The 15,332-nt window shown below is 41.4% G+C and overlaps 1 protein-coding gene across 1 annotated transcript in view; it reads left to right on the top strand.

Annotated features, from left to right (window-relative positions):
• The window catches only part of LOC139388322 (astrotactin-2-like), a 472,647-nt gene that overhangs the window by 199,816 nt on the left and 257,499 nt on the right, over positions 1-15,332 (top strand). Inside the window, exons 8-10 of the mRNA XM_071134926.1 lie at positions 9,974-10,058; positions 10,737-10,811; positions 12,984-13,121. Of these exons, the coding sequence (XP_070991027.1) occupies positions 9,974-10,058; positions 10,737-10,811; positions 12,984-13,121 (298 nt within the window). The remainder of the gene's footprint in view (positions 1-9,973; positions 10,059-10,736; positions 10,812-12,983; positions 13,122-15,332) is intronic.

Here is a 15,332-nt window from a genome sequence, read left to right as displayed (position 1 = left end):
GTGCAGGCTTGTTTTTCTGTTTATGGTGTGTGATTATTTTGTGGTATTCATTTTTCCGATCAGTTTCGTCCTGTTTATTTGGACTGGGTCTTTACGCGCCCTTGCGTGTGTGGCGTGACCGTCTCTCTGTTTTTTTGTAAAATAAAGATCCACATCTTTTGAACTACCCTGCTCTCTGCGCCTGACTCCTCCACCCACTACTTATAGAAGTTGCCAAGCTGATCTGACCCATTTGGATCCTCACAGGACAGTCATGACACCATGCAATTAAAACAATGTGGACTGCAAACATGTTAAAAATATTGAGAAAATATGGGGCAGGTTAATTAATTAACTACAGTGTCTTCAGAAAGTATTCAAACCCCCAGTCTTTTTCCACATTTTCCCATTTTTAAAAATTATTGTCACTACGCACAATACCCCGTAATGTCAAAGTGAAATTATGTTTTACTAATTAGTCAAAAATGAAAAGCTGAAATGTCTGTCAATAAGTATTCAACCCCTTTGTTATGGCAGGCCTAAATAGGTTCAGGAGTAAACATTTACTTAGCAAGTAACATAAGAAGTTGCATGGACTCACTTTGTGTGCAATAATTTTTTCATGACTGCCTCATCTCTGTATCCCACACATACTGTACAATAATCTGTAAACTACCTCAGTTAAGGAGTGAATTTCAAACACAGATTCAACCACAAAGACCAGGGAGGTTTTCCAATGCCTCGCAAAGAAGGGCACTTATTGGTAGATCCTTTTGAGCATGCAGAAGTTCTTAATAACCCTTTGGATGGTGTATCAATACACCCAGCCACTAGAAAGATACAGGGGTCTTTCCTAAATCAGTTGCCGGCGAGTGGAAACTGCTCAGGGACTTGCCATGAGGCCAGTGGTGACAATAAAACACTTATTGAGACAGGAGAAAACTGATGATGGATCAATAATGTTGTAGTTACTCTACAATACTAACCTAATTGACAGAGTGAAAAGAAGGGAGCCTGTACAGAATAAAAATATTCCAAAACATGCATCCTGTTTGCAACAAGTCGATAAAGTAATAGTGCAACAAAAAAATTGTCCCAAATACAAAGTGTTATGTTTGGAGCAAATCCAATACAACACATTACTGAGTACAACTCTCCTTATTTTCAAGCATAATGTTGGCTTCACCATGTTATGGGTATGCTTGCAATCGTTAAGGACTGGGGAGTTTTTCAGGATATAAATAAATTATTTGGAGCTAAGCACAAGCAAAATCCTAGAGGAAAACCTGGTTCAGTGTGCTTTCCACCAGACACTGGGAGATTAATTCACCTTTCACCAGGACAATAACCTAAAACACGAGGCCAAATTTGCAATGGCGTTTCTTACCAAGACAGTGAATGTTCCTGAGTGGCCGAGTTACAGATTTGACTTAAATATACTTGAAAATCTGTCAAGACCTGAAAATTGTTGTCTAGCAATGATCAACAACCAATTTGGCAGAGCTTGAATCATTTTGAAAAGAATAATGGGCAAATGTTGAATAATCCAGGTGTGCAAAGCTCTTAGAGGCTTACCCAAAAAGACTCACAGCTGTAGTTGCGGCCAAAGGTGCTTCTACAAAGTTTTGACTCTGGTGTGAATACTGGTGTAAAATAAATGTTTCTGTATTTAATTTTCTATACATTTGCAAAAATGTCTAAACATGTTATAAACTTCATCATTGTCACGCCCTGGCCTTAGTATTCTGTGTTTTCTTTATTATGTTGGTTAGGCCAGGGTGTGACATGGGTGATTTATGTCTAGGGGTTTTGTAGTCTATGGGGTTGTGTTCAGTTGAGTGTTCTAGGTAAGTCTATGGTTGCCTTGAGTGGTTCTCAATCAGAGGCAGGTGTTTATCGTTGTCTCTGATTGGGAACCATATTTAGGCAGCCATATTCTTTAGGTATCTTGTGGGCGATTGTTCCTGTCTCTGTGTTTTGCACCAGTTAGGACTGTTTCTGGTTTTCCGCGGTTTCTTATTTTTGTATAGTGTTCACGGTTTCATCTTTCATTAAAGATGTTTATAAATAACCACGCTGCATTTTGGTCCTCCGATCCTTCTTGCCTCTCCTCTTCAGAAGAAGAGGAGGAAATCCGTTACAATCATCATGGGGTATTGTGTGTAGATATGTGAGCAAAACATATATTTAATCCATTTGGAATTCAGGCTGCAACACAACAAAATGTGAAATAATCAAGGGGTATGAATACATTTTGAAGGCACTGTGGGTTATAAACGGACTAACATTCAAATGGAGTTGATGACAACGCAATACATAAAAGACCTTAAATGTACAACTTGAAGCAATCACATATTTAGCCATGGAGTACCATCTGATTGGTCAGTGAGGGGACAAGCCTCGACACTCCCACAACGTATTTATCCAGCCCTTTCGCAAAACACGTCCAGCTACTGTGCCCATAATTCCGTTTGTTGAAATAGGAAAAATATTTCTGACAACCCCGAACCTGTAACGCTAAGGTTTACCATTGCTTCAGGTTTGTCAAAATAGAGCCCCCTTTGTCTTTGTACAAAGTCTCACTTCAATGTTCCCTTGCTAAACACCTGCCTTCATCCACCTACAGTACCACTCCTCCTTCCATAATGTAAAAATGCACACTACACTAAACCAAAAGAAAGTCCCCCCAACCCTATCCTCAACATCATTTGTGCTCACTCATTTTCTTGCCAACTTGTCTTTACTTGCTCACGGTAAGGTCTGGGAAACAATCGGTGCAATGTGCAGTGTTGTAAACTAACCACTGCTGGAGAAAGAGGAGCGCCAGATAAGCAAGCTGTCATGGAAAAAAAAGAAAGCGAGCAGGCGGATCTAAATTAATTTCCTGCCCCTGTGAACTTGCCTCTGCACCGAATGAAAGTCAAATGCCTGAGAGGGAGATAAAGCTCAGAGACTTTGAAGGAAGCAAACAAACGCCACGTGATAACACATCTATTATGAAAACACTACGCAGCGGCATTATCTGAGGCGGTGGTTCCGAACGCATGCCTCAAAGCAAAAGTCAATATTTGTGGTGATGAGGCTTCAATGGAAACCTGATAAGAGAGGGCCAGTGTTAGGACTTCTCAAATGCAGTTAGAAATGACTGTTTTAATGATGCATTACATTTTAGTTTCCCTCCTTTTAACATGGTGATGTGCAAGTCTAATTTTGTGAATCAGAATTGAATGGAATAACTTGTCACGTCAATCAACAAACAACTAAAGTCCTTTCAAAAGGCTTTATTTACCCAACAAGGGGTCAAGTGGCAATTAGAAGGATACTCCTATGCACCTACAAGAACACACATTTCACTTTACATCCCCTCTCAGTGTTATCACCAGCAAGGCCAGCTGCAGTCGTTTTACTCAGGTACCTCGAACACTGTCTCTGTCTCACTCCACCACCCCCTAATGCCATCCAGCCTACCATCACGGTCATTAACACAACATTGTGTCACCCTGGCTTGTTAAACAATCTCCTGGCCTCCTCCTCTTCCTTAATTCTCCTCCTCCTCCTCCGTGCCTTAACTATCATCCTCCTCTCATGTGAGGTATCACAGTGGAAGTCAATGGATGAAGGACCTCCACTGGCCCCGTGTATACGGATCTCTCCTTGAGCCCCAGTGGTGTGTGAATGGGTTTGGGCCGGAGCCAGCTCAATCACACACAGGCACCTGTACACACACACAAAGGCATACGCACGCGTACCCACCTACCCACCCACACAGTCAAACACACACACTCCCACCGGCTTATCAGCAAGGCCACAACACCTCCTCTTCCAGCCATCGGCCATGTTAGCACATCTGAGCACGGGGAGGATACATGGGAAATAACACGATCACTCTCGCTCACGACTTCATATAAAGCCAAGCCCAACCTCCTTTCCGCCCTTCGTTTTCTCCCCGCCAATAATAAATTCTCCCAGGTTCCTACCGCAACTAATAGATGCTGAAATGTCTGGGTTGTTCCGGCTTTATCAGCCCTATTTCTCCAACCCACCGCCCCACCTGCCCTCCCAGGACATGGTGTCGATGATGAATCTCCTCAAGGTCCCGAAACAGAAGTGCTTCCCCCCTGGAATGGTGTAAAAGTAGAAATATGCATCAGGACAACAATATCTCTTTCCCCTGCCCATGCTGTGAACCTTGAAATGTGAAAATTGCCCACATGGCCCGTGCAAGATAGGAATAGCATTCTAATGAAACGTGTCATTAATCACTTCAGGTCGGCTGCAGGGAAAGAGGAGGAGGGAGATGATTAGTTACTGGTTTCAAGTGAACGCTCCCGCTACTTTTTTTTCTCATTTTGGCTTTAATTTAGAAAACAAGAGAAGAGGAAACAAGAAATGTGCTGATGATGAGGGATTTTTGTTGCCAATAGCATTTGTAAAATGGTTTGTTGTGAAGATTGTGTTTAGAGGTTTGGTGTGGGAGATTAAATGAGCGAGTGAGAAATGCTGGGCCAAATTGTGTGTGCGGGTGTGCGTGTGTGCATGTGTGTGAGAAAAGAGAGTGAGAGATAGCAAGATATCCAGTGAGAAAGCGATGCAGGAGCGATGTATGTTTAACAGCAAGGGGTGGCTGAATTGGCGAGAAAGTGGAATGTGTGAAGATGAAGGCCTATTCTGGCTGAGAGGGCTGATTTGACTATCTGCTGTTTGGTTAACAGGAGCTGGGAGCTGTAAGTAGCAAGGAGTTTCTGAGCTGTTAGCTGTAGGAAGGATAGCATCATCTCTTTCCTCTTCATGGTGCACCATCTTACAATAAAACCAACTGGTATTGTTACTAAAAAAGTAGTGTTTCTATCAGTTTGACTTTTATGACTCGATGCCAACATCGTAAAAAAAAGGCATTCGTCATAAATACAAACTTTGAAGTGATATTTCATTTAGCTCTTAAAAAAATAATAATTGTGAAATGCGAGAGATAATTGTTTTCAATTTCCCTTTCATCAGGTAGCACATTCACACATTATTAAGGCAGTAGCTGTTCCCTGCTAGCCGGTGTGCTATGTCCCCGGCTCATAAACTCACTTAATTAATTATTAAGGACTTGGTGATAAAATGTGAATGGCATTTCATGACTCCAGTTAATATGTTTCTTCCAATGTTATGCCCCTCTGAGGGACCATAGGGACCAGTCAACAGGAGGGTTACTCTGTGCAATGATAATGTTATGGCCGACTCTAACCCACAATGACTATGCATTTTATAAGCTTTTCACACTAGTGGCGCTAATGGGGCAATGCATTTGAACCCTGCACAAAGCTCCATAAATGCAGTTTGACCATGTAAAATCAATGGTGACCATGAATTCATTGATCTGTGAATTTAGTTGTGAAGGGAATAGGTAGTCTGTAAAGGGCTTTGAACAGCAAACGTGAATGCTCAGGTCAATATATTGTTTTATGCTGATAGGACTAATAGGATCAAAACTCTTTTGATTATGGAGAGAAAGTTTGAGGTCACATTCTTGTTATGCTTCTGTAGATACCGGCAGTGCCATAAATACATGTCATATTCCCAGTTGATGTGTGACTAATACTTTTTTATTTGTCTTGATGCCTACAGTTGACTAATGTGTGGCAGTAATGGCTAAAGACTCTTCCATAGTTCCGATTGTTTCAAACAACCAAGTTGAGTATTTTAGCCCTCCGTTGGCTCACTGTCCCTTATGAAAGTAACGTAAGAAATGCTTCATTTAGACAAACTAGCTGGAAATGAAACGTCAAGCTATATGAGTTGTTGGCATGAATTCCAATGTTTGTCCCAAGTGGGAATGCAGACGGCTGAATAATTACTGTCATATTCCAGGTGGACTGGGCAATCTAAATTTAAATGAATGCACAATTTACATCCTGAATGAACCCATGCTGTTTACAATTTACTTCTGAAATGTTTTAGTTTCATAACCTGATATCACTTTTGCTCGAATTCCTTGCAGTTGCATTTCCAATATTGTTGCACCAATGCAATATGGAACACAAAGTCACTGCATCATTGTTTCTATCCTGAAAAACAACCATTAATAAGCTCCTGAGTAAGAACTGTTGTTTAGTTTCTGTTTTACTCTGACTACCATTTGAACATTGCCATACAACTTAGATGAGGTTAATGAAGAAAATAGTATTGAATAAGGGAAATTGTAGTGAATATCCCATATTAATTTCAACAAGTAAGAGGTGAAGCAGCGATAATGCCTGCATTTTTTTCCTCTCTCCGCTGCTCAAAATGTTCCATAGGCACATAGAAAACAATTTATTTCTGTAAGGACGGAGGAGCGTTCACAAACACAATGTTCTGCAGTAAACTCACGGCTGGGTTGGGGTGAGAGGTAAACCACAGAGCAGCGATAATGCCTTCATGGCAGGAGACACAGAGGGAGCTTTCCCCTCATTCAATGTTTGCTTTTTCTATTTGTTTTTGTGTTTTATGAATCTGCCGCCTCATATCTTCTGACAGATCATAAATCAGCACCCTGAGGCATGGGCAGAAAACCCCTGGCACTTTAACACTGCTTTGATTCTGTATGGATTAAAAACATGGAGGGTGGGAAATGAAAAGGGGGGGAAGAGAATACAATGAATATAATTAGCCTCCTTTGACTCTTCTCCCATTTTTTAACTTCTTTGTTTTTTGTTGTTGAGTTTTGTAGATACAGTGTTTGCGGATTTATACTTTATGCTTTACACCTTTGCTTTCTTTGTGTCATAACTTATCATTGCACTGTTTATGCTATGTTATTTAAATATACAATTTCAAAGCACCACCCCCTTATCCTTGGCATATACACTGAGTGTACAAAACATTAGGAACACCTTTCTAATATTGAGTTGCACCCCTTTTTGCCCTCAGAACGGCCTCAATTCATTGGGGCTTGGACTCTATAAGATGTCGAAAACATTCCACGGGGCTGTTGGCCCATTTTGACTCCAATGCTCCCACAGTTGTGTCAAGTTGGCTGGATGTCCTTTGGGTTGTGGACCAATCTTGATACACACAGGTGAACTGTTGAGTGTGAAAAACCCAGCAGCGTTGTCGTTCTTAATACACTCAAACCTGTGCGTCTGGCACCTACTACCATACCTCGTTCAAAGGCATTTAAATATTTTGTCTTGCCCAATCACCCTCTGAAGGACACACATACACAATCCATGTCTCAATTGTCTCAAGGCTTAAACATCCTTCTTTAACCTGACTCCTCCCCTTCATCTACACTGATTGAAGTGGATTTAACAAGTGACATCAATAAGGGATCATAGTTTTCACCTGGATTCACCTGGTCAGTCTATGTCATTGAATCTATGTTGACAAAGGCTCTGTTGTCACCATATCAATGCTTTTGTTATAACATACAAGCTATACATTGAATGGTTTCTTTCTGCCTTTGAAAATGTCGGGTCCAAAGTGAAATTGTAATGGGTGTTTATAGTAGAGGGATGCATCAGAAAAGGGTAGTCCGGCCATTTCAAGTATACATCAAATCAATAAATCCCAGATGTACCACAATTAAAGGTTACATAGTTCTTTATAATGGTACCACAATCCTTAACTTCCTACAGATCAGTGCCGGTCGGTGCCGTTTAAGATGAAGGAGGACAATTATTATTTTCATGAGCATGGCCTTATTTCTATTACAGCAGATTAGATGACTGTCATTCATATTCTATTCACCCAACTCAATGTAACATTGAGAGGTTTAGGCTACTACATACTCACATTTTCCCTATTCCCATCATGAAGTTGCTACAACCTAGCCTATGAATTAAAGTTTACAACGTAGGTGCACAGGTCGAGAGAAATGTTAGTGATCAAGGTGACAGACATTGACACATTCAATAACACTCTGCACAATCTTGCGTGCATCTAGCTGATCTAGGGTGTAATCATTAGTCCAAAAGTTACAAACAAGAGTATCTATTGGATAAATTATGTTATGTGTCATGACTTTGCCCTGTTGGGTGAGGGTCATAACCCTCGAGTTATCAGCTGCAGCTGTAAATGTACGTGGCCTAGTAAAGGATAGACAATCTCCTAAGAATGGCAGGATACTTCAACATACAGTGCCTTGCAAAAGTATTAACACCCTTGACAATTTTTTATTTTGTTGCATTACAACCTGTAATTAAAACATTAATTTGGATTTCATGTAATGGACATACACAAAATAGTCCAAATTGGTGAAGTGAAATGAAAAAAATAACTTGTTTAAAATTTAAAATAAAAAAAACCTGAAAAGTGGTGTATTCACCCCCTTTGCTAATAAAGTCCACCTGTGTGCAATCTAAGTGTCACATGATCTGTCACATGATCTCAGTATAATAAGTTGAAGTCAGAAGTTTACATACTCCTTAGCCAAATACATTTAAACTCAGTTTTTCACAATTCTTGACATTTAATCGTGGTAAAAATTCCCTGTTTTAGGTCAGTTAAGAACACCACTTTATTTAAGAATGTGAAATGTCAGAATAATAGCAGAGAATTATTTCAGCTTTTATTTCTTTCATCACATTCCCAGTGGGTCAAAAGTTTACATACACTCAATTTGTATTTGGTAGCTTTGCCTTTAAATTGTTTAACTTGGGTCAAACGTTTTGGGTAACCTTCCACAATCTTCCCACAATAAGTTGGGTGAATTTTGGCCCATTTTGGCCCATGACAGAGCTGTTGTAACTGAGTCAGGTTGTAGGCCTCCTTGCTCGCACACGCTTTTGCAGTTCTGCCCACAAATTGTCTATAGGATTGAGGTCAGGGCTTTGTGATGGCCACTCCAATATCTTGACTTTGTTGTCCTTAAGCCATTTTGCCACAACTTTGGAAGTATGCTTGGGGTCATGTTCCATTTGGATGACCCATTTGTGACCAAGCTTTAACTTCCTGACTGATGTCTTGAGATGTTGCTTCAATATATCCACCTAATTTTCCTTCCACATGCTCTTTTATTTTGTGAAGTGCACCAGTCTCTCCTGCAGCAAAGCACCCCCACAACATGATGCTGCCACCCCCGTGCTTCACGGTTGGGATGGTGTTCCTCGGCTTGCAAGCCTCCCCCTTTTTCCTCCAAACAAAACAATGGTCATTATGACCAAACAGTTCTATTTTTGTTTCATCAGACCAGAGGACATTTCTCCAAAAAGTATGATCTTTGTCCCCATGTGCAGTTGCAAACCGTAGTCTGGCTTTTTTATGGCGGTTTGGGAGCAGTGGATTCTTCCTTGCTGAGCGCCGTTTCAGGTTATGCCGATACAGGATTTGTTTTGCTGTGGATATAGATCATTTTGTACCTGTTTCCTCCAGCATCTTCACAAGGTCCTTTGCTGTTGTTCTGGGATTTATTTGCACTTTTCGCACCAAAGTACATTCATCTCTAGTAGACAGAACGCGTCTTCTTCCTTAGCGGTATGACAGCTGGAAGTGGGGCAATACTGTAACTACTAATTGGATACCACGAAATTGGGGAGAAAATAGGGCCGGATACAGTCCATGGGCCTTACTTTCCCCCCTTTGGTCTAGACCTTGGTTTTCAATTCAGTATACATATTCTGATAGCAGAAGTCACATGTAAGTGTCACGTGTAGTCACGGCCTCCGAGTGGATTTTTTATATTTTAAACTGGTGTTTTTTAATAAAAAAAGTCAAACTGTCTCTAGAATGGTAAGACTGTGACTTTTTTTTTGTTAATCAGAACATGGCAGGGTGGAGAAGGGAGTCTTAAGGTTTTAGGTGGGCGTATTGACTTCAGTTTAGAGTTCCGGCATGTCTGAGGTAGAGATTGAGGTGAGGCTAGCTATAATTAGAGAAGGGGCGGGAGGTTGAGCAGTAGCTGCCAAACTATGTCCGGTGCCAACTGATTATTGGACAGGGCCTGCCTGCTGATGGATGAGCAGGGAGGCCCTGGAAGACACGTGGATAAATTAATATATTTGTCACTTTGTTCCCTCCCTTCCTGCAGGAGAATGCAGCTGTCACGAGGGCTATTCTCCCGACCCAGTGCATAAACACCTCTGTGTTCGCAGCGACTGGGGCCGCAACGAAGGGTAAGTCCAGCCGGCTCTGCCCTGCACACGGACTGTCACCTCACTGATGAGACAAAAGGAGAAGAGGACAGGAGAGGAAGAGTGAGAGAGCGAGGGAGGGAAACATAGGGTGAGAGGGGAAGGAAAGGAGATGGAGCGAGGGAGAGGGTATGATAGTGAGTATAAGGAGAGAAAGAGAGCGGGAGAGAGAGAGATGAGGCCTCCATCACCTCGCCATGTGCCCAGTCAAGTGCAAGCCCTCTTCCTGACTCGGACTGCATGCAAATGAACTCAACTAGCTCAACAGCTGGGCAAATAAAATACCAGCCCCTATTAGCTATGTAAATCCCCCATCATCAGTTGGACTCAGTCCTTACCTGCCAATCACAGATCCAATCCCTCTTCACCAATTCAGGAGCAATGGAGGATAATCTTTGGTATTAAGCCATACAAAATTGTAAAGCATGACCTTGCAACTGGTTTGTACTGTGCAGGTACTGTATGTCAACTCACTTATGTAGTAACATGTTTTGCATGGTGTATTAGCATTTTTAGCCTCTGACTTTTAGAAATGTAGAGAATTGCATTAACTTAACTTTTTGCATGTTTTGTTCTTGCATGAATGTATAAGGAGTGTGTTAATAAATGTGCATTGTTCAGTATATACTGTATACATGTGCTTCCCTGCTCTCTCCCCAGTCCCTGGCCCTACACCAACCTGGAGAAGGGTTATGACCTCGTCACAGGGGAGCAAGCTCCAGAAAAGATCTTCAGGTGAGGACACATGTGAATCCAAGCACCCTCGCCTGCATGCTTAGCTGGTGGTCTGCCAAAATAATGTATTTCCAGTCAACTACACTGAAGTCAGGGAACCAGGGATGTATACACTACCAGCCATCAACACACACTATGGAAACTGGGACCATGCAATTGTCTTCTCCATACACCTGCCTCTGTGCCTGTTCTGAGCACAATAGTTCACACACACACCAATACACAATACACAAACACACACGCACGCACATACGCACGCATACACACAGCTGCCCCAGAGGCAGCTGTATGTACAGTGTGATGCCCTGTTAAGAAATAGCCAGAGGGAATGTTATGGACAGTGCTTTCAAGTGCTTTTAGTGCCCGTCTTTGTGCCAGGGCTTCTCCTGACAGGGACATTCTCTCTGACATTTTCCTGAGTAGTGTTAACACAAAAGCACCACACAGGTAGATGCAGCTGTGCCAGTCACTAGAGCCTTTCAAGGGCTACAGAACCCTGCTTTCTACTTTCCACTTCTTCTTTGTCCCTTCTGGGTGTGTTCTAATTGGGAAGGTCATGATCACTTCAGAAAGAGGTGCCAGAGTAGGTGTTTTACAACAACAAAAAACTAGACTAAGTGTGTTAAGGGTGAAAGAGTAAACACTTTGAAATGAGACTGTGGGTTATTATGGCACTGCAGAATAATCGTAAATCCTATGATGAATTTGTCGCTCGGAGCCACTGCCTTGCAGATGAGATGCATCATTATATTTCACATCTCGCCTTTCAGTCACACTGTTGTCAGAATCCCTACAGATCTATACGCAACTTTTCATGTAGAAGCTGTTTTCCCTGATGTCATCAAATGCCTGGTGTGGACGTTTAGGAGGGGAGGGGAAACCTTGAGAATAATTCATATTAATTTTACTTACCTGAGATCTGCTTCTCTTCTGAATGCACACACTAGCACCACCAACACAGACACACACACTCAGCACACATACAAACATACACACATCTTTGGTAAAGCTTACCGGTGTGTGTGATGGATGGGGAGAGGAGCAGGGGCCGATCAATGGGCTCCAGAGTGAGAGGTCGGAGGGAGCGGGGGACTGGCCGTCAGTGTCTTATTTATGAGTGGATATGACTATTGATCAGGCCTGAATCATTGTGTTCCTGTCTATATCCCAGGTCAAGGCCGGTGGCACGCTGCCCACTCCTCCGAGCACCTCTCTAAAGGACTACTGACAAAGAGCTTATAAAATTAGATATTGGCTGAAGTCCCCATATCATAATTCTGGGATGGCAAGGGTTTAACGTCAGTCATAAGGCCCATGACAGCCACCCTAAGCGACGCTGAGTAAACCATTAGCAGATGTTATGATTCATAGTAGATATATTTCAGTCTTTGATAATGATACACAATATACATTAGATTTTAATACAATTCTCTGAAATGTAGTTATTACCTTTGTATTCAAGACGTTTTTTCCTTATTTATGGTTGTGGTTCTTATTCACCGATAATGAATGGAAATGCAGTTTTGATTGAGCCCACAATTTAGTACATTTTCACTTCATATTCCCAGGTCCATTAGTAGAAAGAATAATTTGCAGCTCTAGCTAATGACCCACGTTTTTCAGATAACATTTTGTGCTTGATCAGCAATCAAACTGCACACTTAGAGTTTACACACAGAGATTAACAGTCATAAACTGGATGTAAAATGTTTAATGACGATAATTTTGTGTAATATGGTATAACGTTCATTTCCGTGGTAGAACTGCTGACTAGCACTACTGCTGTAGCACTTTTGAGTGACGGATGATACTGATGGAACTCGCATAGCATTGGTCAGGTGGTCAGAATTTTATTTAACATTGTGCACAGTAGCATGGATCAACATCTTATCTCAATTTTCCTCATGTAAGCACTAGCTTTTTAGTTTAATTCTAAACATTATTTAATTATATGCATTTTGGTGCCACCTTCACATTGCTATCAATCCAGATGGCATTGACAACAAAGAAAAACTGTAAAATATGACACTGGCTCTACGTCAAAAGGACAAGCTCTTACCAGCTGTCACAATGCTGACTGATTTATATTTAGCTTACTGTTTAGTATGGAGGCTGAGCACGTTGTCGTCTTTTTTGACACTTAAGCATCTCGTTGTCTCTGTGTCAACGCAGGTCATCCTACAGCCTGGGTCAGGGTCTGTGGCTGCCAGTGAGTAAGAGCTTTGTGGTGCCACCGGTGGAGCTGTCAATCAACCCCATCGCCAGCTGCAAGACTGACGTGCTGGTGACAGAGGACCCTGGGGACGTCAGGTCAGTTTACCTTTAAAGATACCTATGTGTGGGCGGATATTTATTTCCTGAGACCTGATCTAAGGTCAGTTTACTTCTAAAAGCACCTCTGTATTTGTTTGTTGAAATGTCAGATCTCTGGTTTACGGCAAATTCTTCCGTTAGCAAACACCTTAAACGCAATTTGTCTATCATTCTTTCCCAATTTCCATAAGGAGTCTTACCATTTACTTTTCATTCTGGAATTACAACATGATTGATAGACACACACTTTATTTCATGTTCAAAACGGTCATGTCCAGGTGTCACTTGGGTCATGTTAGTGTGCATAGCATTGTAGATGTAACCTGTCATCTCACAACAGAGAACTGCTAGCCACAGCACAAATGCCGTCACTGACCTCAGCAAATTATGTCAATAACTAAGTGGCTGTTGGTTCAATCTAACACGGTCTGACACACTGTATATTTAAGTGATAATGCTCGAGAAGCCAGTGTTTGGAGAATATATTGGCACGGGTGTTGTAAGGCCCGAGCTGAAGTCAAGGGACGGTATACCGTGCCAATATATCTTCCAAACACCGGATTCGAGGGCATTATCACTTAATACAACGGGTTACCAACATATTCAGATAGTGATTGACATATTTTCATTAAAAACGTTATTTTGATGAATTTTTTCATACTATGTCATCCTTCCACAAGATATAATCCCCACAGAAATCTAGTGTATCTACCCAAGTCGGCTGGCTGGTCATTTGTTCTATTGGTTCGGTTGCCAGAGACGTGACACAGTCGTTCAGTCTATGAACTCGACCTAGTCTTTCATTCTAAATGTTCCATTGCCATACTGGTTGGCAACGTTCTTATCCCATCTACGGCTAACTTAGTCACGTCAGGCAGAATAACAGCAAAGTAGCTGCATTTGCATAAGCTGTTTTCTAGATACATTTATTTGGATATATCCATAACAATGAGCTAATGAGTCGTGATTTAGCCTGGCATTGAAAATGTGCTCTCTCGTCAGAATTGTTGTTCAGAGGAGTTAGCCAACAACACAGATAACACAATCACTTCAAACTGAAGCTGGAAAGATGGCTGTACCTTTTTTCAATTGACATTTCTTTGTATATATCCATAAAAATTATGCAAGCCTATTAATGATTTAGACTGGCTATGAAACGCTGCAAGTCTGTCTCGTCCCGGCACGTTCATTATGTAATAAAACAGGAAGGGAGCAGGCCTCGAACCCTCGACCTTCTAGCCCGAAGTCCAGCGCGCTATCAACTGTGCCCCAAAAGCCTGCTCGAGTGGCAGAGTCGATATCCGCACTTATAAACCCAGGGTCATTACAATTACTATGGGACAGCTAGAGATTGAATTTGAATATTGAAACAATGTTGCAAATGTCGGAGAGATAGACAGCAAGGATTAGACCCATCCGTTGTATATTCCATAATAGTGCATAGGCAGGCAACATTGATAAAAGCCACTTTCCAACAATTTCTTGTTTTATAATTGTTTGAAAACTACTTTAGTGTGTGGTCCATAAGTGATACAGTACATGTACTAATTGTCACAACATTAACATATGGATGTAACATGGCGACAGGTAGAAATGAATTCGTTATTCTGGCGTAGATGCCTAATTGAGAGTCGATCACTCCCTTGGCAATAGTGTACATCTGTGCTTTCTACTGCAAAGTTCCTATCCCAGAAATAAGATTACTATAACAATGCCAATTATTTAGGACATGCGTTTGAATCAGCTTGAACTGAGGAGAATGTGGAGAATAATGTTGAGTTCTATAGCAGTGTCACTTACCGTGCCTTACAGTTAATATTGAATAATGTTCTTTCAGAACCTTTCTCAGGAAGCTACATTCACCAAACACTTGATCTTACCTTATTTAACCGGGCAAGTCCATTAAGAACATATTCTATTTACAAAGACGGCCTAGCAAGAGGCCTTAAGAGGCATTATCGAACCTATGAACAAACAGGTAGAGGGATGATTTGTATTGGTTGTTTTAGAAAGCTGGTGCTGCTAGGCGATATTTTCTCTATTTTTAACTGGGGAAAAAAAGGTAATTACTCCATAGTGCGGTTTCTATATCTTGACGGCCTATCACTCAGTAGTGGTCTGGTGATGAATAGATTTAATTACAAGTTGAATTCTGGTTCTGAAGTAGAACACCAAATTGACCAGATAAAATGGAGTGGGTATCAAGCA

This window comes from Oncorhynchus clarkii, chromosome 29, assembly GCF_045791955.1.
Source record: "Oncorhynchus clarkii lewisi isolate Uvic-CL-2024 chromosome 29, UVic_Ocla_1.0, whole genome shotgun sequence".
NCBI classification, from domain to species: Eukaryota; Metazoa; Chordata; class Actinopteri; order Salmoniformes; family Salmonidae; genus Oncorhynchus; species Oncorhynchus clarkii.
This window is presented reverse-complemented; position numbering and strand designations above follow the sequence as displayed.